This window comes from Lonchura striata, chromosome 5 (genome assembly GCF_050655825.1).
Source record: "Lonchura striata isolate lonStrDom1 chromosome 5, ASM5065582v1, whole genome shotgun sequence".
NCBI classification, from domain to species: Eukaryota; Metazoa; Chordata; class Aves; order Passeriformes; family Estrildidae; genus Lonchura; species Lonchura striata.
In genome coordinates, this window is record NC_140707.1 from 39539000 (window position 1) to 39565935 (window position 26936).

Genomic DNA, 26936 nt, shown 5'->3' on the forward strand with positions numbered 1-26936 from the left:
TGCAGAAAACAGCATCTCAGGAAAAGGAAAAGAACATGCAGATGCACTGAGCGAAAGGAGAAATTATCAGACTTTGAAGTCAGCAAAAGTGCCTGATTAAGGATTTAAAAAATCAGAATTTTGCAATTTGGCTGTACAGTGGATTTCTAAAGCATAATTCAGTGATGGCTTTTGAGGCCTGTGGAAGCTGTTTTGTAAATGACTGCATGTGTAATGCCATCTGAAGATACCAGCAACATAAGTGTTTTCAGGGTGGAAAGAGAAACTTCACAAGCAAAAATGTTACAACAGAATATGGGTGATGAACTCATGGCAGCTCCCTCAAATATTTCCTTTCCCTCCTTACACATTTTGTGATTTCAGCATTTTCTTTGCATTGCCCATACATTTCTCTCTCATGGTTTTCCCTCAAACTATGAGATAAGGATTTAAAAGAATATTTTTCCATTCCTACTTATTATAAACCAGTAGCAAATTGCTCATTTAATAAGTAATTCAAGCCCAGAAATTTTTCATTAGCACAAAAATTTAAATTTCCCTTGAGCTTCATTGCAGAACTAGATTTAATGGAACATAGAATGAGACTTGGAGATATTTACTATTAATCTGTGAGTTCAAATGCAGGTGGGCAGAATCTGAGGTGCTGTGATGATATCGTTGTTCGGGAGCCCCTATTATGTTTTGGAAACCACCCAGAGTTTAATGATAAGGATTTACAAACAATACTTTTCACCTCATGGCATATAGCTAGCTTATTTGTTCAGTCTCTGCAGACTGTTAGAAATGTGCCCAGAGATGGTTTTCCATCCTTTTTTAGATGTAGTCCTCTCAGTTCAGCTGTGCTTATTTGAAACCATAAAGGGACTCCTTGGTAGTCTCCCTGCTGTACCTATAATGTGGTTTAGAGCACTCAGTGCTAACAATCCTGCATCCACTAGAGATAACAAACACTGTAAACTAGGGACAGTCTCTTCTGTTATACTTAGGGGAGCATAGTAGCATGAGATTCCTCATTAGCTCTGACCATAGGAGTACAGAAAAATAATTCCACTGCAGGGAGAGTGACACTAAGTGACATCCGAACACTGGGACTAGAAAACGTGTCAGTTTTTATCCAAGGGTTTTATGCATTTTTAAAGCACACAAATTGAATGAATATGTCTAAATGCTCATTGCTTAAGGTGCCTTTCTCTGACATCAAATGCAGTGTGCATAAATTCCTCATTTTATGTGATAGCTTTCATTATCTCTCCATCTGTAATCCACACCTCCTGCTAAGAGGGACAGAACTCCAATGCTCATTAGGACTCTCCCTTTAGAGGAAGACAAGTGAAAAAGCCCTCATCTTTTATGCTATAGCAGAAGGTGAAAATATTACCAGATTAACAATGCCTTCCAGCATGCAGTCTCACTATGTAATTGAAAATTCATTGTAAGCAATCAAGCCCCATTATTTCCCACCCAGGTATCTTTACTTTTCAGCTGCTTGCTCATCTGAAGACATACTTGCTAAAGAGAGGTGCAGAGTCAGCAGGAAAGATGGACAACATGAATAATTAAAATAGAGGTCGAGTTTACATTTGTTACTGAAAAGAAATGGTTTTCACAAAAATAGAATAAAAGAGGGCATCAGAAATGCTTCCGAAGGATGACTGTGATGTCTGGTGGCATTTTTCCCTCCAGGAGGATTGCTCTTGACAGGTTCATAAAGGTATTTGGTTTATCATGGCAGCCTATCAGTATTATTTGGAAACATTCTAGTGTGGATAACACTAGGGAGATGTGTTTGGCAAAGGTAGAAACTGCTAACCAGTAGCAGCTAACTAATGAATGGGGATCTGCAGTGTGCACACAGGAGAATTACTCCATGGAAAAGCACGTATTACACAAAATATTATCTCAGTGGCAAAGACAAGTATCCAGGAAGCGTGAAATTGAAAAATTAAGGTTAAATTTGATTTTTAATCTAGTTGTGTCATTAAATGATACCAAGCACTGTTTTCATGACTTTCTTCTGAATTCAGTATTACATTACAGTTGGACAGTGCACTTCTGTTCAGTATTTTTTCTTCCACCATTAAATCTTTTTTACTTTGCCAATTGAGCAAATATTTTTTTGAAGAAAAGATTAATTTTCTCAGAACACTTACCATCCCAGCCTCCTATTTTTGCAGATATTATCAAATTTATTTTCATGAACCATTCAGAGCTACGGGGCCTGTTATCACCTCCCTTTTAGAGATGTAGCTGGGAGACACTAAGAATACAAAAATCTTATTTTGAATAATAAACTGTGAGAGACTTTAGAGACCTTAACTTCTCACTGTGCAAGAATTACAAAACACACAAAGCATGACCAGCATTACTTTATTTGTATTAAGGACCAGCACATCTATAAATCTGAGTCTGAAAAAACTTCATTAATTTAATGCATGACTATAATACTTGCAAGACTAGCGTCCAGTTTTTCAAACCAGCATTTTTCTGCCTGACCTTGTCACTTTCTGTAACCTTCACTTGGTACCTTCATATTTTTCAACACCAGAAACATGTAAAGCGTGTGTTTTGCAGGCACTTCTTCTTCACAGAAAACAAGCCCAGAGCATTCGCACATTATAGTGACTTTAACATATTGAATGAGGTAGGAATCCTGGGAATTAAAAAATAATAGAGTATGTGGTTTTGTAATTACAGTCTGTCTCCTAATGCATTAATATGAGAGGACTGAATAGGGAGTAAATAAGCAGCATGATCTCTCTTTTGCTCTAACTTCTTTATTGCCCTTGTACAATAATAATATCCCTTTCCTGTACTTCATACACAGTAAAGTACTTCCTATACTTTTTTCACACAGGCCTCTAATGGAAGGGCAAGAGATTCCACCACCAGCTATGATCACATGCCATCAGCAAGGTGATAACTCCAGGCTCTCTGAGACTCGGCTACTGCTGGCAAGGGGATGGCTGATCTCGGCAGCAAAGGCAGAGCCCCTGGAGGTACAGCTAGCCTGACATAGGGATATTGGACACACTGCACAGCAGACTGGGAGACTGTAGTTGTCAATCTAAATAAAGAGCTTAATAATCTTCAGTTTATGTATATTCCTCCAGCTACTGAGTGTTGCTCTTCACTCTATAAATAACTGATGACTGATGATTTCACTTAAGAGCCAAAATGCCAAGGACCATACCGCAGGACAGGAACCATGCAGTGTTTTGATGATGTAACCTCAAAACATCTATTATTCCCACGTGGCTAACTAAATTATGGCTACCCCCGCCAGCTCAAGCTGGATGGGTATGATGCTGAGCAGCAACCTGTGGCCCACATCTCTTTCACTTTGAAAGTGACCGGCAAAGACCAGTGGGCCAAGATCAGGCGAAAACAACTCCAAAACCCTCGTATGTCCCCTTCTGAGCAAACAGCTCCGAATGCGCATGTCGATTCTCGGCACTGGCGCCGTCCTCCCGGTTATGCACCACCAGGCAAAGCGCAGGCCACTTTTGCTTGTGCTGGGGCGCTGGAGCAGCACAACCCCTCTCTTCAGGAAGACGCTCCCCGGGCCGGCCACCGCGCCTCGGGACGAGCGGCGCTCTCCGCTGACCCGGCTCCCGGCCCGCCCCGCCCGCCCCGCGGCCGCTGCCCGCGCGCGCCCCGCCCCGCTCGGCCGTGCGCGGCGCGGCCATGGCGGCGGTGGACATCCGAGGTAGGCCCGGGGCGAGCGCGGCGCTCGGGGCTCTGCCCGCCGGCCTGCGCTCAGCTCCGCCCGCGGGGCGGCCGCAGGACGGCTTCGCTGCGGGAGGGTGCCGGTCCTTGGGAGCTGTAAGGGCCGGGCGGAAAAGCTGCCCAAAAAGCGGCTTTCTTGGATGTGCTCGGGGCCGCCTGGGGAAAACAGGCTTCCTTCTGGTAAACTCTGCCTTTTCAGGGGGGGTAAAGCGGTCCTGCAATGAGATGGCGACGTAAGGGAGCAGCTCTGCCGTCTGTGTGGGACTTGCACAGGGCCGGAGCGGCCAGTGAGGCTGGTAGCCTTAAGAGCATTTCAGGTGGATGTGGTGAGGCAGGCCAGGTGTTAGGAAAGCCGGAAAGAAGGCTGAAGTAACAAAAAACATTGGGTGTGGAGTCAGGGATATGAATAAAAAGAGACTATGTTTTGAAGAAGCAATTATATTTGACTGACGTGTTAAAAGGTATTTATGTTGTAAACAAAGAAGAAGTTAAATTGTATAAAATTTGAGCTTTGAGGGAAAAAATGGGGGTTCAGAAGCCGCAGGAAAGGAAGTTATTTTTCTCCATAGGAGTGTCTCAATGCAGTAACATCAGAAGCCTGTGTGGTGGCGTCTCAGAGAATGAACAAGAGCAGGTATTTAGGGAAATCTCATAAAGGGTCAGTTTTGATAATGCCACAGAGGTTTTCTCCTTTTTTGTCTTCAGATTCTTAATGATTATGTGTAGTCCTCTGTGTTTTTCTGACGGCCTTGTTCTAAACTGTGTAGGCAATTAATGGAGGAATGCTGTATTCAGTTATTAGCTGATGTGAGAACCTTCTGTGTTACTCAAAATAATTTAAGCTCCCTTAAAGTCTTTTATCTAATATAGTTCAATATATTAAGTAGATTTTGGGGCATACTTCTATTTTTATTCTAGCTGCTGTGGATTAACCCTGGCTAGGTGCCAGGTACCCACTAAAGCCATTCTGTCACCCCCTTTCTCAACCAGTCAGGGGAGAGAGAGGCTTGTGGATCGAGATGAGGGTAGGGAGAGATCACTCATCAGTTACTGTCCTGGGCAAAACAGACTTGATTTGGGGAAATGAATTGAGTTGATTATCAATTAGATCAGAGGAAGATAATGAGAAATAAAACCAAATCTTAAAAACACTTCCCCCACTCCATTATTCCTGGGCTTAACTTCACCCTGAAGTTCTAACTTCTCTCCCCCAAGCAGCAAAGGTGAACAGGGAATGGGATTGTGGTCAGTTCACGTATGTTGACACTGCCACTCTGTCCTCCTCAGCAGGAGTCTTCACAGTCTTCACTGCTCCATGGTGGGATTCCTCCCACAGGAGACAATCCTCCATTAATTTCTCCAATGCTGTTGTTCCAGAAAGGGCTTTTTCACCTGGTAGAAGAAGCCCATCCACACAATAGAGTTGAGGTATCTGATTTATTGCTCCTAAATCCTGTACCAGCCTATACACCTGAGAACAAGGCTTCTTTACAGGTATTAAATTCATTTTGATGCTCTAAGCAGCAATCAGTACTGTGTTCAGGATGCAGTTTTCATGTTCCTTTGAGGTCTGGTTCATTGGTAAGCAGATTTGAGCTTCCATGCCTTTTTCTGTGAGATGCATAGCTATACACAGTTCTCAAAAAAAAGTTACTTGAGCATTCAGCTTGCATGGTAAGTCTTGTCCTGACAATGGAAGGGGACATTCTAGGGTATAGAAACTTGGGAGTCAGTTTAGTATGTCTAATTGGGACAGTCCATGAGCTGTAAGAATGGCCATAAAACCCTTTTACCAATGGGTAAAAGGGTTTTATGGCCATTCTTATAGCTCGTGGCCTCAACAATCAGTATTGTAACTTTACTGAGCAGGCCCTTGCATCTGTTTATTACTGAATGTGTGGCTCTGCTGTTGATCAGAAGTCTGTTGTTTAATTTTCTGGTTATACGGGAGCTATGAGGTCTGCTAGGAATGCCTTAATGTTTTCCACCTGTCCCCTCCTCTCATAGTCAGAAATAATGTTTACATCTAATTGTCCCTTCCTGCCTACCAAGGGTACATTGATTCAGGCCAAGGGGTGGGAGCCCTTTCAGACCCCAGTGCCTTTCACCTTCTTTAGTACCATTTTCTTCTTCACTGTAAACAGCTATTCAGTATAGACTGCATAACTCCCCCAATTAGGGTTATTAGTCAGTGTGATAGTTTCCAAAAGCTGACACATTCCAGTAAAACAGATTTATGGCTAGCCACTTTGCTTAAGTACTTAAAAAATTAATGTGACTCAGGTAAGGGTGAGGCTGATAATAATATTCCCTGAATTTGGGGAACAGAAAGGTTAGAAATTAAGGTAGGGTGTTGGATGATCAATGAGTCTACCGATGAAAAACCATCCCAGATTTCTCTGCATGACACATCAAAACCAGTAGTGAAAAATCCAAAATTTTGCAGTTCAGGAAAATAGAATTGTTGGTGCAATTTTACTGTGTATCCCTTTGGGCCTACCATCATGTGGGACTATTATTTAAATTCAAAATATATATTACTGAAACTACAACAACTGAATTTTCACCAATCCAAGAGTATTAAAATATTTTCAAGAGTATTAGAATATTTTATCTCCACAAATTTTTGGAATCAGTCTGTATGTGGTCTAAAATACTGGTCATCAAGAATTTTGTTTAATCCATCTTGGTCTCTGAAATTGGTTGAAGTAATAATGCAGATTAATATTCGGCACTTAAACCAACCTGCTCACAGGTTTGAAGTACCTTCTGTGCAGGATGGTTATTGTGGTTACACAGGCAATCCCTCACTTTTCCAGAATTACCAAGATCTTTGTAGCACTCAGAGCTGGGTCGGTATGGACAAGTGCCTGTTGTCACAGCGAGCATGGCCTCTGACCTGCCTTACTTTCTGGGCCAGCTTTGAGGCTAACTAGCCACAGTGAACATGGCCTGGCAAGTCGTGGTGCTGGTTGGCATGGCTTGTATTGCACTCGGCATCGGGCGAAATGTGAACAAAGTGCTCTAGAATGGGTCCCCCAGAGGGTCATGAGTCCTGCCAGCAAACCTGCTCCAGCTGGGGCTCCTCTGTCCAAGGCATCAGAGGTCCTGTCAGGAGCCTGCAGTAGCGTGGCTTCACATCCTCCCTCAGGCATCCACCTGCTCCAGTGTGGGGTCCTCCATGGGCTGCATCTGGATCTCTGCTCCACTGTGGATCCCCATGGGCTGCAGGGGGACAGCCACCTTATGATGGTCTGTGCTCGTCTCTGTAGGACATGGGGAAGTTCCCAGCAGCTTCTCACCGAAGCCACCCCTGTAACTCCTCCTACCAAACCTGGTCAGGCAAGCCCAATACCCTGTCAGGTGTTCCTTTCGGTTTGTCAAAGCGTAGTGCTGGGCTACCTGGCCAGCAAGGCCAGGTTCAGCACATTGTGTGAATTACTCTTCTTTTTTGCCGTAGATTGCTGGCTTGTCTTCCAAATTGTCTTGAAAATCCTGACACATTGGCAGTATTGTCACAAGCACTTTACTGTTGCAGCTGTGATGCAAATTCCACAAGAAATGCTTTGCACAAGATGTCCTATTTTTAAAAGGACCAGGGAAGCAAGAATTCCATCCTTTCTTATACCTAAAATAAATAGTACACCCTTCAGTATGACGGCCATGTCAGATTCATGGTTTGTTTTATTCTTCCTCTCCTTTTTCCAAGAACAGTTAAGAGAACTATCTTGCTAGTTATAAAGGCAATTATAAATACTGTCACTAAGCAGCTGTGGATAATTGAGTCTTAGAATCCAACCTTATATTCCATTTAACAATACATTTCTCAGTCTATATACAGCATGATAGCTATATATATCTCTCTAAAGCTCGCCTGACAATCCTCTGAGAAATGCAGTTATTGTTAACCATACAAACGAAGTTTGTATTTGAAGTATGTGAGAGCCTATTATAAGAAGAATGCAAGTGCTTAAGATTTTAAGATTTTTTTGAAAGGAGAGCTTTTTTGGATTTGAATGGCATTTGGAATAAACAGCGCTACTACGACTTAGGTGCTTAATAATGGATCTTAGTGCCGTGTTTCTGAGATTTCCTTTTCTGTAGTGAGGAGAGAGAATAGTCTATGTGAAATAACTTGAATGCCTGTAGACTTCTCCCTCCCTTTCCCTGCCCTGCATGGAGCAGTTGGGCTAAAAATTCTGAGATTAGCAAGGAAAATTGGTTTACATGAGCTGTTTCTGTTGCATTTTTCCTGGTTTGCTAAGCAGGTAGTGGTACTTTATAACTCTTCCTCAGAGAAGCTGCTAGTAGTGTATGAGCTGACATTTTTGAAAGAGATCTGATGATCGTAGAGCATGCTGAAATGTCACAGAAGTATATTATCATTAGAATGATAATTGGGAGTTCAGAACATGTATGTAATGTGTGAACTTTAGGGACATGTTCCCAATGTGGAAGGAATTTGAGATCTTCAGTCTGTCTTCAATGACTTCTCATAAGTTAGGGTGTTTTTAATCTAAACAATTTATGTCTCCTCCTCCATTCTTGTGTCTAGGAAATTCTGTTTGCTGCTGCTGTGATTTAAAATCAGTGAATTTCAGGGTTTTTTCCCAAGGTTCCTCCTGGATCTGTAGTGTTAGCAAATTTGTTGCCTATGGAACTGGTTGTTGACATTGGTTTCTTTGATGTGCCTGAAGAACATTTTGCTGCAGTGTGATTGCAAAATGCAGGGACTTTAACTTATATTTCCCTAAATGTCTTAAGAATTTAATAGGCCTATTATAACTTGTAGGTTATAAAATATGTTTACTTTAAAAGCTTGTTTTTTTTATATAATTGTTAGTGTTCAGTAGTTAAATATCTGTAATATCTACTGAGTTATGGACCAAGTAATTTGGTGCAGCAGTTTGGCAGATTAATTTTATAGTCAGGAATAGAATCTCTTGTTCAAGATTACCGGGAATCTCTTATTCAAGATTACTGGAAGAGACCTGCAGAAGGTTAAAGGTTATCAATTATTATCTGAACTCTATGAAATACTTCTTTCATGTTAACTGGTGTGTTTGTGTTCCATCTCCTTCCTCTGCTGTAATTGTTAACTGGTGGAAATTTACTCTTGGATGTATTTGCAGTGATTTTGACTGCTTTGGTACTCAATGTAGCTTTATTTTCCCAGATAATCTCTTGGGGATTTCATGGGTTGACAGCTCCTGGATTCCAATATTAAACAATGGGAGTGTGTTGGACTATTTCTCAGAGCGAAGTAACCCTTTCTATGACCGAACATGTAACAATGAAGTCGTCAAAATGCAGCGGATGACTCTGGACCATTTGAAGTAAGTTGTAATTTGCATCTGGTTCCTGTGCAGTATCCCTTGTCCCTCCATTCAGTGGCTTTGGTGACAGAATGGAAGCATGCTGTAACGCTCGTTCTGTTCTGTGCTTTTTAGTCCCACCACTGTCCAGTGAGGCCAGTTCTTTCTCTGTTTGGATGTGTGGAAGGAGGTGTTAAGCTTGAAGCATTCTGTGTATCTTTTGAGATGCCAGTAAATCACCCTTTAGATATTTCTCTGAAATAGAAAAGCTGACTTCTCTCATCCTCCCTGCTCAACCTGAGTAGTCTAATGTAGTTAATGTTTTTTTCTGCGGTGAATAGAGTTTATGTTAGGGGATACTTCGAGTTCATAAATAGTTTGTGTTTCCATATACTGCTGGCCGTGTGCCATAATTAGTACATAATTCCTCCAAAGAGCTGGCTTTTTAGTATGGATAATAGGAGTAGTGAGTGTTGTAAATAAACTGATCACATATGGTTGTGTATTGAGATTGCATGTGCAAGTTAACTTTCAGTTCTCCATCTGCTATGCTGAGCACAAGCAAGTTGTTAGAGAACTATTTTAAGACTCCACAATATGACAGAGAAGAAGTCCTGTGTAGCTTGGTAAAGTCACTTGTGCTTAGTATGGTTGCAGAGAGGCCTTTACATCAGACACACAGATGGTCACATCATACACCAGTTCTTTGTTGCTGTATTTAAATGACATCTCCATTATGATAGATTGTTATCTTTCTTGCTATTTATCTGTTGCTAATATATTCTATTTGTGTTGTGTCAGGTTGTTATAGCTCTCTTTGTCTGTGCACCTAGGGTTTGATAGCTAGCTCAGGAAATCCTTTGCCTTTATTTACTGCACATTTCAAAGCATCAGAACTTAGTTGCTATATTGCCAGGCCATTTGGTTGCTCTTCATGTCCTACAGATTTTACTTGGAGGAAGATACTGACTCTAGTTTTTTCTTTCTCAGCCAGATGGTTGGAGTGGAGTACATCCTTCTCCATGCTCAAGAGCCCATCCTCTTCATTATCCGAAAGCAGCAAAGACAATCTCCAACACAAGGTACAGTCACTCACTTCTTGCCCCTATTGAGAAGCTAACCAGTCAGTTGTTTCTATCAGTTCCTAATTTATGTCTACGCACTTCTGCTTCCCCTCTTCTGTCTTAATCTCCAGTCTAACTAGGAGGGTATGAGGCTTTGTAGTGGGGAGATCCTTTCTGCGGCAGTTCCCTGCAGTGTGCCAGCAGCAGGGAGTGCCATCTTGTGGGGAAATGGGAACAGTGAATGAGAGAGTGCTGCCCTGTGCTACATTTTCCTACAGGAAATTGCTAATAGCATTCATCCCATGTTGTATTTATCTGTTAGGCTGTGCAAGTGTCCATGTCTCCTTGTGATGGAGTCTTGTGGTAACAGCACCACTCCTTCCTACAGTGTCACTTTCCAGTTTTTAAATCAAGTACCTTGGCTTTTTTTTCCCATCTGCATGCAACTGGCTTTGTTATTCCTTTTTAACCTTGAATTTGTGTATGTGTGATTAATCAAATATGTAGCCACATTTCAGTAGTTATTGGATTGTCTTATCTGTTTACTGCTTGCTCATATAAAATAATAGGTTATTTCAGAGTAAGATTAGTAGGAAAGAAAGGCAAGGTTAGTGCTAATTATTTCTTAATTTCTCTTTCTTAGTGATTTAGGTTCTTTATATACATTTTGGTCTTTACAGGACTTTGCCTTATCTTGTAATGTTTCTTATTTGCTTATGTCAGGTAATGGTCTGTTTACATTGCAGTTCCAAATTGAGAAAAATGTATGATTGATTCTTTAGTACATGGTTTGAGTTATTTCTCTATTAGAGATTTTCAACATAGCTTCTAAAAGTGAGTATAGAATTATCATACAGCCCTTAATTTCTGGTCTTGACACCTTTCAGATTGAGCCTGGAGTTGGAGCTACCGCAGTATGTGTGTTTAGACTTATGCTGTAAGGCAGATGTATGTTTGGTGGAACTTAACTGACACTTGTTCGGTAACATTTTTCCCACTGTGACTGTAAAGTTTGTGCTGATTGAATGATAATTGAGTTGCATAGTTCCCTAGCTGAGATGTTACCATGTGTTTTATTTCATTGGGGTACAAAAATTTGTGTATTTGAGACATTGGAATGGGGATATAAAACTGAAATTTAATGATTTCATAGCTAGTGTAGAATACTCAAATACAACTGATACAGGCCTGTCTTATGACTTGTGTGTTTTTAAAAAAACAGTATTTATATTTTAAATTCGTTAAGACAAGCTTTTGTCTGTTTGAAAGTGATATTAGAAAAATCTTTGTATCAGTGATTAGGGAGAGTTTCCTGTCTAGGAGAGTAGGACCTGGTACAGAGCTGTGAAACAGTAAAACTGCTGTTCTGTGTCTTGCTCCATTTGTAAAGAAGTGCTAAGCATCCGTTTTCTTTTGAGAAGTGAGTACTGTAATAGGCACCCAGCTGTCTGGGACTGCTAATTTAGGCAGGTGTCCAGGCTTCATAAAATGCAAGTACTGGAGGAATTGTTAGTGGAGATGGAGGAATTGGAACACATGTGTGCAAAGTTAATGTCCTTAGGAATGTGAAGCTGGGAGCATTGCTATGGTTTCTCAATTGAACAATGTTTGGCAGAGTTATAGAAGCAACTATAATGTTCCTCTGCACTGCAGCTCTAATGAACAAGAATTTTTGATTGGTCAGTAGAGGTTCAAAATCTGATTTAGCAAATGCCTATGGAAGGTAGTCTTTTTTTGGCAGAATGTTAGGAATTTAGAAAAGCATGCTTTGTGTGTGCTTCACTCCATTGGATCTGGGAAATCTAGCTGAGAGGACTGTAGAAGTTAGGGAAAGCTGAGTCCAGAACAATGAGATCTTACATTATTGGGGGTTTCTACCACTAGCCAAGGCTAGTGGAATTACTTCCAGAGCACCTCACATGATTAGTAGTTGCTCTAGTAGCCCCAGTTCTATGAGGCAAATCATTTGCTTGCAGTAGGACAGGACTTTACAGCCATGCTTTTCTATCTGTAAATATCTGCAGACATTGTTTTTTTCTCTCCTTACAGTCTGTGCTTAAGGTGCAAATAAAGCAACTTAAAGGAAAAGGTTAACAAGAGAAAATTTTGTGATAAGAGAAATATTGCAGTTTCTGCTGCTATGACTGAAATTCAGCAACAAATACACAGTCTTCAGCCAGAGCTTTAAATTGATTCCACATTTTTCTTCTTTTCCTTCTCATAGTTATACCATTGGCTGACTACTATATTATTGCTGGAGTGATTTACCAAGCACCTGACTTAGGATCTGTCATTAACTCCAGAGTTGTAAGTGTTCTGTGCATTTGATGTGTACTGGTTTATATCTGTTTTTACTCTTGGTTGTCCCCCAGGCTGTTTAAATATCTCCTTCACTATTCTGAGCAAAGATCTTGTGTAGTAATGGTGCAGTAACTTAAAACAAACCCCACTGGTTAATATTGTGTGCATCCCACATGCAAGATCTTGTGAGAGTTCAGTATTGCCCAGAAACTAGGATGCATTGTTTAAGGATGAAGGATCATAATAATGAAACTACACAATTGGCAGAACAGCATGAAGTTTGAATAATCAAAATTTTAAAATTATTTGACATACATATGAAATAGTAATTAAATACATAATCAGTGAAGCTTGCTTTGGAAAGTTAATGTTAAGCTAATGTAATACTTATTTTTAAATGAGGCTTATGGTTTTAACTGATGTGGTATTTCTTCATAAATTGGATGCTCAAATTTGTTTTGATTTCTTCTGTTCTTGTGAGCTATTGATTTTTTCCAAGTTTTTCTCTTGTCAGTTTAGAAAAGCACTTCAAAAGGGCCTTGTGAGAACCTATTAAAGAAATTACATTCTCAGTCCAAAATGGGATATTCCAATTTCCCTTTACAGAACAAAAAAATGAATATAGAATACTAATTTTAAAATACCTACTTCCAAAAATTTGTGTTGTATTTTCTTCTTGAGTTCTGAGCACTGCCTTGCATTTTTGTTCTGAAAGCTTACTGCTGTGCATGGAATTCAGTCTGCTTTTGAAGAAGCTATGTCCTACTGTCGCTATCACCCATCCAAAGGCTACTGGTGGCATTTCAAAGATGAAGAAGAACGAGGTATGATTGCTAGTTTCTGCATACTCTGGGAGAGGAAATGAATATAGGGAAAAGCTTGAGGTAATGCACAGTGATGGTGGAGAGGTGAGATGAAGTGTCTGAAGGGCAAGGTAGGGCTCTCTACCAGGTTAAAGGAATCTTGCCCTTCTGTGCTGGTGGGAATGAACATTGTGGCATGGGTGGGAGATGAAAATAATGAACTGTGTGTCAACAAAGTGGGCAGCTCTTCAACCCACAGGGGACCCAAACACATTTTCAAAAGCCAAACCAGTTTGTCAGGAGGACATACAACAAAGAGCTGCTAAGAGAAAATAATTTTTAATACATCTTTCTCTAATATTTCTGTGACTTTCAGAGAAAACTAAACCAAAAGCCAAGAAGAAAGAAGAGCCAAGCTCTATTTTCCAAAGACAACGAGTAGATGCTTTGCTTTTAGACCTAAGGCAAAAGTTTCCACCCAGATTTGTTCAGGTATGACACTCAAAAGCCACAGTTTTACTGTAACTTAGAACTTAAAAGACAGTCATAGGTATTTAAACAGGTGAAACTGAATGGGATTTAGTGTATTTCTGCAATAGTAACATGGATTAGTTCACAAACTTAACGTGGAAGGCTCATATTAGAGTGTAGCATCTCCATTTGTAGTCACTGGAGTCATTAAGACCTTGGCAAAACTATGAGAGTGAATTTTATTATACATCTTCCTTAACTGATCACAGAGGGTCTGTTCTTAGCTGTCAGATGTTGCTGCTGCTACCAGTTTCCTCTTTTGTGAACTCAATCAAGCCATCACAGTATTTTGTTTTAGGTACTCCATTGTTCTAGAGACTCATTAGTTAGCATGGAAATTCTTGGCATTCTGTGAACTTGTGTTTACCTCTGATTGTCTTTGGTAGCCATTTGTTCCACCAGGAGCAAATGCTTCTGCTTGGGAGCAAAGGAAATTATGTTTACAGCATCTCACAAAAGTGCTTCTCAGCCAGTCCTGGGAAAGACTGGGTAACTGCATATTTTTGTCTTTAGTATTTTTCAGTTGTTAGAGGAAAAACTGGATTTTGTTTAAAGTGTATTTAGTGACCCATTCTACCCTCACCTCTTACATATAAGAGTGCATTGTTTGCATTTAATTTGTCAATTAATAGCAGGAAGGGTTGAGAATTACAACTTTGGTTCCACTGATATGTTGGTTTTCTTTCTTCTCTCACAGCAAAAGCCTGGAGAAAAGCCTATCCCAGGTAAAACTGTAATATTTTAAAGAGATTTTAAAAATAGACTCTGTATGCAGTATCTTGCAGTTGCCATGTAAGCTCTTGCTGCTGCTACTGTGAGGTGGTTTGGAATTCTGGCATTACCTAATTGTGCAAAGTAATGGATAAGAATGAAAATTTGAGTTGATTGTAGGCAATCTTCAAACAGGAAAGGCTTGAACTGTATCACTTCATTCTCTTCCACCTTTTACCTGAATAAAAGTATTAATTTATTCTCTGCTTATTATTCTTACACCTTTGAAATTAATGTTGCCCATATGACATTAATATTTTCTAAATACTCTGAAGAATGGAATGAGAATTGGAGGTTTAACTTTCTTTTGCTTTTACATCTTTAGTGGATCAAATCAAGAAGGAACCAGAACCAGTCCCTGAAGCTGTGAAGACAGAGGAAAAAGAGACTGTAAAGAATGCCCAGAGTGCTGGTGCTAAAGGACCACCTGAAAAACGAATGAGACTCCAGTGAAGGGAGAAGCTATTGCACATCTGGATTAGTCAGTACCTGGAAAACAGAAGATTCTTGCTCCCTTTTCTTTATATTTAAGCTCTTCCACTGAGACTGACAATTTAAGGACTGAGATCCCTGTAACAGCTTTTTTTTAGAAACCTCTCATGCAAATGTTAATGTCAGGATTTGAACTGCCTCAAAGGAGGTGTTTTCAGTCTTCATCTTATTTTGAATGCTGACTTCTGAGAATGGTTTTTACATGGACATGTTCAGCAGCCTCCTGAAATCTTTACAAACTCCTGCATTCTTTGTGTCTTGGTTTCCTATGTTACAAGAAAAAAACACTTTTATATATAAAAAGGAATTGGAATTCTTGGCAAATAAAACTCCTGGCTGCTGGAATGCCTTTCTTAAATGTATACTTTGTTAGTAGGAAATATGTCATATGTGCTGGCAGCATTTTTTTTTTTTTCTTTTTGCTTGGACTTTGGAATATATTGTCTTTTCTCTTGAGGAGGAAAAGTTAGGTTACCCCCTACAAATTGCTATGCCTCTAGTGTGCTTGGGATAAAGATAAGAGATTTGGTAACTGGACCCTCAAATCCATGTAATTAGGTGTTAGAATGGTCTCAGTTTCTAGATATTTTTGGACATGGGTTTTACTTAATGGTTGAGCTGATAGTTTATTATAGAAGTTAGTGTTTTGGGACAGAGATTTATGATGTAAAACAGGCTAAGATTTCTTGATGTTGCACACTCAGTGAAGCTGTTTATATTTCTAATTTTCCACTGTAACTCAAATATATCAATCGCATCTCTTCCTCTGTGCTCCTGGCACTTTCTTAATCCTTCATTAGACATGTGCCTTTTGATGTTTCTCTTCCACTGTGGGACAGTGGAAGAGAAACATCACTGACACCTATACACTTATTTAAGCATGTTTACATAAACCTTTTTTTGTCACAGATAGCTGGTCAAATTTATCTTTAGGTTATAAGACACTCTTTTTCAGTAACTTAGCTCTCCAGTCAGAGCTGTTTATTCCTGAATGATAGAAAGACTTGTCAGGGCTATTTATTATTGACTGATAAAAAGATCCATGCCATTTTATCATATAATCCAAAGTTGCAATGTTAAAAGATGTAGATATACCAATAGCTGTTCTCAGTTAATGCAGATACAGATCTGAAATTCATATATTCATATACTTGAGTGTGTATTAGGTTTATTTCAAACCTGGATCAAGTTTGAACAGTCATTTCTCAAAATGTTGATAAAAGTAGATAAAATAGTGTGAACTATTACATCAAGTGAAAATATAGAAAGCAGTTATTCTGGGATGCTCAGAACCAGACAAGGTCGTGTGAATATACTTAGAAAAAAAGGATGTTGGTTCTTTCTTGTATTACAGAAATTCCTCTGAAAGCAAGTAGTGGAAGAAGCACAAAAGCCATTCCCTCATCCACCACCATGAAGGAAAGCCAGGATTTCCAGAAATGAGACATGAATGGTGAGGCACCTCAGCAGATCTTGTTGTTGGATGGCCAGAATAAAGTCCTTGGAAATGGCCATTAAGTGAGCTGGAAACCTGTATGTAATTTGGAAAAAGTTACCAAGACAGATGTCACACTGCACTTAATGAAGATCTAGAGTATTGGGCTTCAGTTGTGTGTGGGTTTTTCTTTTTTTTTTGGTTCGGTTTGGATTTTTAAATGGAGAAAGATTATCTGTTCATGCACCAAGGAAATATTTAACACTATTAGCAGAAGAAAGCTTACTTATTGCTGAAGGTGCATACAACTGTGGCAAAAAATGCATGCTATAATATAGTATGAGCAAAATACTCTATCAGTCACTAGACTTCACCTGAAATAAAGTGTGTTGTGCAATTCAATGACTGAAAAGGAATTTCCCTAAAGTAGAAGGGTTTGAAGAAGGGCAGTAAAATGAGTAGGACAGTTTCTCCTATGATGGCACTGGGAAAACAAATACAAAGCCTTTATAAAACTGAGTAGTGAAACAAATAGCAAGGTAGAGGACTTTTTTCTGTCTTGAACAGAGAGACAGGTAAATGAAACTGAATTGGATTTACATTTGGACTCAACCATTACACTCCATGCTCAGAATTTGAGCTGATCAGAGATAAGGGTGGAACATGAAGGGGCAGACTGTCCTCACATTTATTTCTCAGCAGCCTTTCAGTCTTCTGCAGAAATGCCTGGTGTTGGCTGGTGTCAAAGGGTGTTAAAAGGGATGGATTCGTTGTGTGACCCCATCTGAGTTAAAGCGCCAGCATCTAAGCTATTGAGAGGATAGCAAATGGCTTCCATTCATGAAATAAACATTTGAATGTGATAAACCTTTTCCAGGGGAATGGTCTTTCCCTGAGCAAATTACATTTTAAAGCAGTAAGGGATGTTACCAGTGTGTTGATTTCCTAGTAGCTGTCCAGTGCTGAAGGTTTGCTGTATGAGGGATTGAGAGATCTGGTCCTGTTACTCGCTGACCAGATATTCTACAATCATTTCATCAGGTAAGTGAGCTGAGATATTAATTTACTGAAGTGACATTATGTCAGATATTACTGTTGAAATGTTAAGCAGATATCTTGTAGTCAGTAATGTTCTTCAGTGCATGAGAATCTAAGCCTTTTCTCTCAGTGTAGAGTCTGCGAAGTCCAGAGTCCTTCCAGAGGACATTCAGTATTTCTAAAGCTTGTAGATGAAATGGAAAGAAGCAAACAATTCTGAAATTTGTTTATGCGTCACTTTCTTCTGTATAAATGAGATATTTGGTTGAACAAGAGAACTATCTCTACTTTTTGCTCTTAGATAATAACCATTCAGACTTCAAAAGGGCTTTTCTTTGCCTAAACCATGGAGTAGCAGGAACTCGAACAGAAACAATTCTCCACAGAGCCTGAAAGTACATATAAATGTTTGCATACCCACCTATGCCTATTTGTTTGTATGTGTGTGTATGTGTACACATGCATGCAAAAATCCAGCCAGATTGTGGGAGAGGGGCACTCTAGCTACCTCAGTTAACTGTGTAAAGCTAATGGTGTGTCAGGTGCAGCAGAAATACTGTATTTGTCATCTTTTCATTAAGTAAGGTCTGACCAGGCTATATGTCGGTCTCACACATTTCTCTTTGCCACTCTGCTGCCATACTTCATGTTTTGGCAGCCTTTTCCTAGCAAAGAAAGTTAGATGCCATCTGGTCAGTCAGTACATGTTGTTTGCCACACCAAGCTGTTCTTGGAGCAAGAAGTCTATGGGCAATAGGAGGGACAAGGCAAAGGGGATAGATTAGCTTTATACTAGTACTTTGAGACCTAAGTATTTTCTAGTCTTAACTGTGTAGCTATATTTATATTAAAAGAGAAAGTAAGTAGTAGGCAACTTCATGCCGAGGGATGGAAGGGTGGTAAGACATGGCTCTTGCCAATTGTCAGAATGATTTAGTAGGGCCTTTTGTATAACTTAAGGAGTGATCACACATCAGAAGTATGCATTTTAAAATAGCACTACAGACTGCACGTGGATTATGTAACAGGATTTTTCCATTACTGTGGTCTGGGTTATATTTATTTCAGACATAATCTGGTGTAGTTCTCAGTACTGAAATGCAAAACTGATAATTGAAAAATAGTGGACAAGCATTCAACATCTAGCTGCATATAAAAGACTTCACCAGAAACAGTTTCTATAATTTTAAAACCAATAGGAAAATAAATCTAAGGCTAAAAGAGATAGATTATGAGTTTGGATGGATATCTATAAAGATCTTCCTAGATGTATCCTAATAGAAGCAGGCATCTGTATTCATTCCTTTAATCTGAGGTAGTGTATTACAAGGTGTATGATGCTAATGCTGGCCATGCTTGCTAGAAATGAGCAAGGTACCAAACCACAGAATCTGAAGCATCTTTGGACAGTAGTTGGTAACCTCCACAAGCTGTTAGTTAGGCCTGCCATGTGCCCAGCATAAGGTAGCAGCCCGCTCAGGACCCTGGGGCATAAGGCAGCAGAAGGAGGCTCTGAGCTTTCTGCCAGCTGCTTCTTTCTTTCTTGCCCAGCCTCCTGAGGGGCAGTGCCTGTCTCCAGTAGTTTGAAATGGTAGGTGTTGCTGCCTGTGCCAGGGTGATGGTCGGCACACGGAAGTTGGTGATAAAAGGCAGGATTCCTGAGATCCATATGGGATGGTAGAAGGATATACCTCCTGCAGCTGAGAAAGATGAGGGCCATAACAGGTTGGACTTCATCCCAAATGTGCTTGTGGTGTGAAAAGAAAGTTGCGAAGAGTTCCGAAAATGTAACAGCTGTGGCTGTGTTGAATTCCAGCACTATGTGCTAGAAAACCAGCGTGCATCTGTGTTGCACAGGACATCCTATCTTACCACAACCCAGCTCACTGTCTTATGGTTGTGTCTTGCCAACACTACCCAAAATGGGGATGGTAGCCAAGTGGTAGATGTATCTGTAAATGTTCTCTTTCCATTGCTATGAAATCACAAGTCTTTAGAGGGGACATGATGTGGGAAAATGGCTGCTGCATAAGTTCTGTCTGTAATTAAGGTGCATTGTTGTAGGTATGTAGCAGCTGTGGTGTAGATAGGATTGAGGACTTTATACTTGGTACTATTAGTTTACACCTATATTATAGAACGTAGTGGAAGGGAATTCTCCCCTGGTTCTACCTTTTTTCTTGGAGGGTGTCTATGCTGTATTAGCTATAGTAAGGGACATGCTAAGGTCACCACAGGGAGTATTTCTGAACTTATTCATTTCAGACTCTAAGCCTTAGCCTGTTTCTGATGTCCACTCACAAATTATCCTGTAATAAAAACAGCAAAAAAAGCAAAAGTCAACCTTTTGAGATTTTAAAACATATTTTCCCACTGTGGTCTACCCAAATGATCCCTTTGCTCAGCACAAACATCTGTGACAAGGAGCGTGAAGCTGAACTGGGGGCTGTCCTCACTGTGTCTGCTCAGAAGGAGAAGTACCCATCAATTCGAAATTTCGCTTATTAAGAGCTCGGCGCTCGGCGATGCCGCAGGTGCCGTTTCCCGGGGAGCGGGCCCGGCACGGCGGCAGTTGGAGCCTCGGGGCGGTTCCGCCCGGGCCGGGCCCTTCCAGGTTCTGTGCCCGCTCGGGCGGGGGCGGCCGGTGCCGGCGGCAGCGATGGGGCCGCTGCCGGGGCTCCTGCTGCTGCTGCTGCTGCCGCCGGGCGTGGCGGGGGGCCCCGGGGCCCGGGGGGCCCGGCCCGCGGAGCCGCGCGCCGCCTGGGTGACGGTGCCGCGGCAGCTGAGCCCCCGCGGCGGCGAGGACGCCCCGGCCCTTTCCTACTGGCTGAACGTGGCGGGGCGGCCGCGGGTGCTGCGCCTGCAGCCCAGGAGGGGCCTGGTCTCCCGGCCCTTCACCCTGGTCACCTACGGCCCGGACGGGACCCGCCGGGAGGAGCGCCCCTTTGTGCGGGACAACTGCTTCTACCAGGGCGACGTGCTGGGAAGCCCCGGCTCCCTGGTGGCCCTCAGCACCTGCGGCAGGGGCCTCCACGGCGTGCTCTGGGTGGAGGATGACACCTACCAGATCGAGCCCGTCCCCAACGATCCGGCCTTTCGGCACATTCTCTCCCGCATGGAGGAGGCCAACGGCCCCGAGGGAACCAGCTGCGGACTGACGCCGGAGGTACTGCAGCAACAAAAGGCTGTGCTGCCATGGTTCAAGGCTCCCAAGGCAGAGGAGGAGAACGAAAAGCTGAAGGACTGGTGGACGCACATCAGGTATGTGAAGATAGTAGTGGTCGTGGACCGCGTGCTGTTTGTGAAGTCAGGCAGGAGCAAATCCCAAGTCTTGAAGCATATCATGCAAGTCATCAATTCCGGGGACATTTTGTACAAACAGCTTTCTGTGCGGCTGTTTCTAATAGGATTGGAGATCTGGACTGAAAATAACTTTATAAATGTTACTAACTCTATTCCTCAGGTACTTAGTGCCTTTAACGCCTGGAGAAAGTCAAACCTGTTACCTCGGATGTACCACGATGTTGCTCACTTATTTGCATTTCAGTGGTTTGGAAGCAGCCTGGGATTGGCATATATAGGGACAGTGTGTGATATGCACTGGTCAGCAGCTGTTATTTCCGACACTGAGAAACAGTTGTCTTCGCTTGTTATCACATTTGTCCATGAGCTGGGCCATAATCTTGGGATGACCCATGATAAACCAGAATGCAATTGCAAACGCAAGACATGCATTATGTATGAAAACAATGCTGAAACGGATTCGTTCAGTGACTGCAGTTACAAAGAGTACTTTAATCTGGTTGTAAGTGGCGCTACATGCCTTCGTCAGCCACCAGCACCTGGCACTTTCTACACCGATAAACGTGAATACTGTGGGAATAAGATAGTAGACAGTGGAGAGCAATGTGACTGTGGTTCAGCAGCAAGCTGCCAAAGGGATCCTTGTTGTCGCTCAAACTGTACATTTACTGCAGGTTCAGAGTGTGCATCTGGAAAATGCTGCAAGAACTGTAAGGTCCTTCCAGCAGGAACACTCTGCAGAGCAAGTACTGGCAGCTGTGACCTGCCAGAGTATTGCAATGGGATTTCCCCTCAGTGCCCCCTGGATGTATATGTACAAGATGGAGCTCCTTGCAATGATGGTATTTATTGTTATAAAGGAAAATGTTCTTCCCACAGTGAAAAGTGCCAGCATCTCTTTGGCAAACAAGCCAAGGTTGCCCCTTTCGATTGCTTCAAAGCAGTGAATACTCAAGGTGACCGGTTTGGGAATTGTGGTATTCCTGACAATATCCATTTTACAAAATGCAGTACTAAGAATGTCTTATGTGGTAGGATTCAGTGTGAAAACATAGTCAAAATACCTTTCTTGCAGAACCATGTAACAGTAGTCCAAACTCCGGTTCGAGATAAAAATTGTTGGGGTCTCGACTATCACCTAGGGGTGCCAAGAGCAGATGTGGGAGCTGTGGAAGATGGCACACCATGTGGTAGTGATATGCTTTGTATCAACAGGACGTGTATGAGTGTATTAGTGCTGAACTACGACTGCAACATGACAAAGTGTCATGACAGAGGGGTGTGTAACAATCGTAAGAACTGTCACTGTAAGTATGGCTGGGCTCCACCATATTGTGAATTGGAAGGATTTGGAGGTAGCATTGACAGTGGACCCCCTCCAATTAGGAGGGCTCAGAGAGCAAGAGTAAGAATAGCACTATTTGTTTTTTTTTCTATGTGTATTGTTGGAGTAGCCCTTTCCATCCATTATAGACAGGAAATAGAGGGATGGCTTACGAAGAAAAAACCCCAATTCCATAGAATATCACAGTTTTTTCAAAGATTGAAAAAAACAAAAGTTCCTAAAGAAAACTTGCCTGCTGGTGAGTCAAAATCCACCAAAGTTTAAAAAGCAGTATCTTTGGATTCTCTTGAGGAAATCTCCCTTTAGCAGAGCCATCTGATAACTCATCAAAATAATTCAACAGGTTCTGAACAGCTCTAATCTCATGTGTTATCATTAAATGCAGAGTAAACCTTATCTCTGTATATTTTCTTTTAAGTTAATAAATGCAGGTAGTAAGGCATACTGTTCTTTGTACCCTGAGTTCTTAAACTGATGTACTCAAGTAAACTGCTAGTATTGTGTTTATGTTTCATATCAACAGTTTAAAAATGCAAACTTCTTAAAACAGGTGTAGATAAATTACTTGCTTCAATTTCTTCCTTCACCTAATATTTTCATCAATTCAGTGAGAGAGATGTTTGTGAACATCTTTTGTCATTCATTAACAACCAGAGGTAAAAAAATTGCACTTGGAGTCTCAACTGGGTCCTTCCAGGAAAACTATTCAGTGTCTCTGTGATTTAATTCACATCTGTGACACACAAAAGGTAAGGAACAGGTATTGCAGTGAGATACAGGTGTCTCTCACAAGTGCTTCCAGCTGTTTACAGGGAGAAGCTCTTCAGGAGGGAGGTAGACCATGGGAAACAGGGTCTTCCTTTTGTAAAAGAGTACAGAAGGATTACAAACAGTAAGCATTGCATTTCTGAACTATAAAATATATGTCAACAGTGTAGTGACACCAAATCTGGCATTTCACAAGAACAAATTGTTTTTATTTCATGGAGATTTTCCAGTGTCTTGAATGCTGGCTGCTTCTGAGAAGTGCTGTGTATTTTATTGTCTCTAAGAAGAGCTGTCTATGGGGCTCCCCAAGTTAACTGAATTTCTAAAATACATGGAATTATTCTGCAAGTGTCCCCTACCCTCAATACCTGCAATATTTGATAGATATTTTATCTGACTATCTCAGGTGGTTTCTTTTGGCTTACTTTCTGAATAACTATAACTGAATGTGTCCTTGCAGCTCTACAGAGTGCCACACAGAAGCATTGTCATTTTAATTTTTTTAACACAACATAAAATATGTCTAACTTCTGAAAAATATTAAGACATGAAAATACCATTCAGTAAGTTTTATTGTTATTATTTCTATTACACCAGTAACAACACCGTTCTATAAGATCAACATGAAGAGGAGTCTGTAGTCTAGATCACAGTTAAACCTTTTTTTAAAAGATGTTTCAGGATAAAGGGCTGTAATGCACTTGTCTGCTAACAAAAGGATTATTTGTATTTAGAAAATAAAGAGCACACTTTTAGCAAACATTCTGTAAAGGTAGGATAAGTATCCCAACACTTGGGAAAGTTTGGGAAGAAAGATGCTGGCGACTCTACAAATTATTATGGTCAACTCTTGCTGCCTCCCAAATATATATTGTGTGTTTTCAGAATATGCATTTTCCTGTATTTTTTATGTGTATTTTTTTGGTGTCCTGTATCCAAAAAGGGCCAATTACATTATGATGGGATGTGAAATATGAAGTATGTGATTCACAGTTTTTCACAGCTTTTTGTGTAGAGCAAATGGGTCCTTAAATATTTATCTATGCTGTCTGCAGAAATGAGGTAACACACTGTTTGTTTAGGCTGTGCTTATTGTCATGATAGAAAATGAATGGTTTTGATTAGATGATGAAAACTTAATCCTGTATTTATGTCAAAAGGTGAGATAAATGCCCTTGACTAACACCACCATCTATTCCTCATAACCAGAGACCTCCTTTGGGGGTTGGGGAAGTGGGAGGGCTGTCCTCTGAGAAATAACAATTGTACTTCACTTGTTTCAAACAAGGGATAAGAGACAGACTTGAGCAATGAGAATCAATTGAAAGATGGGGAAAAAAGTAACAAAAGCACTACACCCAGCACCTTCCAACTATCTCTGCACATCTAGTACCTACTAGGACTTTTTTTATTTTGCTTTTTAAATACAAAAAGAGTGGTAGAAGTTTCAGGTTGCCTCCTTGATGGCCTACCATTGTTGATCAATAGTATACTATAAATTGCCAAGTATAGATCTATGCTGAGACAGAGAAACACCAGTCAGGGAGTTCTTGTTCACAGACCTGCATACTAAAGACAGAGGTGTAAATGAAAGCACAATTTAGCCCAGAAAGCTTACTTGCAAATGCAGTTTTGGGAAAGATAAATTAATAAAATGCTGTAGTTTCTGTTTTTCTCTATGCTTAAAGACTGTTCTGCAAAACCACGACTTAACTGGGAGGAGGCTTTCCGTGAACTTTGGATAGGAGTATTTCTGTACTTTTCTCCCATTTCTTCTTGGGCCATATGAGCAAGACAGACATGTATCTCAACAAACCTAGTCTATGTTTCATAAAATGTGACAGCTTCCTTTCTGAGATTTCTCCTTGAAAATATTGTTGTTTCTGATTTCAACACAGCAATGAAAAACTTGATGTTTCTGGTGGTTTTTAGAAATGTCCCACTAATCTGAAGGTGCTATGAAGGTGCAGGTCAGAGTTCAGTCCTAATGTTTTTGGTTTCCCTTTCTTCCCCCTTCTGGTTCTAACTGCATTTTAAAATGCTTTAAATGGATGAGGGAACTTGGTTAATATGTAAGTCACTTATACATGAAGAGTCAATTTGCAAATGTTGCTGCACCATCTCCCAAGAGATGTGAGTCACTGTAGTACATGAAATGGTGCTGGAGGAAATAAGACACAAGCTGGACTAGTGGAGCCCCATTGCAGGAGGGGTTGGAACTAGATGATCTTAAATGTCTCTTCCAAACCAAACCATTCTCTGATTCTGTGAAATTGTCTGTGCCAGTGCAGTAAGGGTATTAAGGCTCAGGTAGCTGTTAATATGTGGCAGTCGTGATAGGTGACGCCTGGAGCTGCCTAGGATTGAGTTACAATATAACCATGTTTCTTATTGAAATATCTTCCTGGGTAAAGAAAACTTTTAAGAACATTAACATTGCATTATCTCAGATCAAGATAAAATTGGTTTTGTTCTAAGCCAAGGCTGTCATCTCTAAAATACATTAAATTGCTGCTAAGGAACACTGTGTATCTTGAAGGAGTTTGCCAAGTACCTAGCAGCTGCTTGCTCATTCTCCTCCCACCCCTCCCAGTGGGAAGGAGATTCAGAAAGAAAAGGTAAACCTTGTGGGTTGAGATAAAAACAGTTTAATAATTGAAACAACGAAAATATAACAACAACAACAACAATAATAACAATAATAATATTGGGAGTTGAGAGTAACAGAACCCAAGAGAAACAAGTGATGCACAGTACAGTTGCTCATCCGTTGCTGTCTGATACCCAGCCTGTCCCAGAATGTGTTAGCCCCCCTTACAAATAAGTTCCTCAGCTTATATACTGGACATTCTGTGGTATGAAATATCCTTTTGTCCACCTGTCCTGGCCATGTTCCCTCCCAAATTTTGCACACCTCCTCACTGGCAGAGTATGAGACACTGAAAAGTTCTCAACTTAGAGTGAATGCTACTAGCAACAACAAAAATGTCTGTCACATGAATCACGGTTTTGCTCATCATTGCAAGTGTAATTGGACCTTGAATGCCTGTCTCCCACCTCTGAGGCAGGTGTTCTAACGCTCAGTTTAGCACTAAACATAAATGTTGTAGCAGTCAGAGATCCGGTGCCTTGGTTGTCTCTCCCTATTAAATTCAGGAATCCAGAAGTGCAGATAATCCCTGAACGAATGCTGTCAAAAACATCTGTTATGTTTGCTGCAATACCAAACAAATAAAATGGTAATGTAACATTGAAGACCAGATGAGCTGGTCCTCATTTTCATCAGAGAGGTTTCCTGCAGCATGTAGATGTGGCTGTCCTCATAGTGCCAAGCAGTCGGGTGGTTCAAGTGACATTGTTCCCTGTTGTCATTGTCTGTATTGACACATTTGTACCATGTGCTGAAATAGATAATGATACATTTTTCCTTGCTATTTCCAGATAATCTATTGGTTCAATAAACACTGAGGTAGAGTCCCAGGTTCAAGTGGCTCCTCTGTTATACAGTAAGTTGAACTACTTTGCCCTTTATTGCAGGTAGTTATCTATTCTGAGGAAATTTCTCAAAACCTCAAACCAAACACCTTCTACAGGATCTAGTTAAGTATTTCTTGCCCCAGCAGCAGCAAGGTGCTTCTGTGCACTGTTTGTATTTCTGAATATAGATCACTTATTGCTCTTTGTCCTACTTGCCCAGCTATGTATTGGGCTTTTGTTCCTGCCCAGCACGGTCGGATCTATTTTTCAGTTTACTGTGAGGACAGTTTAAAGGGCTGGGAACAGGTCACGTATCTCCCTTCTCTCCTACGCCTACCCCAGACAACTACGGCCTGTTCTTAACCTTCCTAAAGAAACCAGCTCCAGCCTGGGGAGCAAGGCAGGGCCAGGCTCAGCTGCGGCGCAGGGGCCAGGGAAGGTGCGGGGCAGGAGGCGCTGCGCTGCCCCCCGGGCCCGCGGCTCTTCCGCCCCTGCGGTGAGCGCCGGCGGCTGCCCCGGGCGGCGGCGGGAGCAGCCCCGTCCCGCGGGGACTACAACTCCCAGCGC

General features: G+C 41.2%; 2 protein-coding genes across 5 annotated transcripts; both read left to right on the forward strand.

Annotated features, from left to right (window-relative positions):
- The first annotated feature begins 3669 nt into the window (after positions 1-3669).
- Positions 3670-16840, forward strand: MED6 (mediator complex subunit 6). Of its 4 annotated transcripts, none has more exons than XM_085582001.1 (9): positions 3670-3906; positions 8903-9062; positions 10032-10123; positions 12330-12412; positions 13122-13230; positions 13586-13701; positions 14438-14465; positions 14837-14996; positions 16358-16840. In XM_085582001.1, the coding sequence occupies exons 1-8, from the start codon at positions 3867-3869 to the stop codon at positions 14962-14964; spliced, it is 756 nt and encodes a 251-aa protein (XP_085438127.1). In that variant the 5' UTR covers positions 3670-3866; the 3' UTR covers positions 14965-14996; positions 16358-16840. The 4 variants fall into 4 exon arrangements, with proteins under 4 accessions (XP_085438127.1, XP_085438128.1, XP_021396413.1 ...); XM_085582002.1 differs by having other exon boundaries at positions 3670-3706; XM_021540738.3 differs by having other exon boundaries at positions 14837-16840.
- A 506-nt stretch (positions 16841-17346) lies between these two features.
- LOC110476072 (disintegrin and metalloproteinase domain-containing protein 20) lies at positions 17347-26149 on the forward strand. The gene has a single exon (XM_021540734.4). The coding sequence runs from the start codon at positions 20136-20138 to the stop codon at positions 22386-22388; it is 2253 nt and encodes a 750-aa protein (XP_021396409.4). The 5' UTR covers positions 17347-20135; the 3' UTR covers positions 22389-26149.
- The last annotated feature ends 787 nt before the right edge of the window (positions 26150-26936 follow it).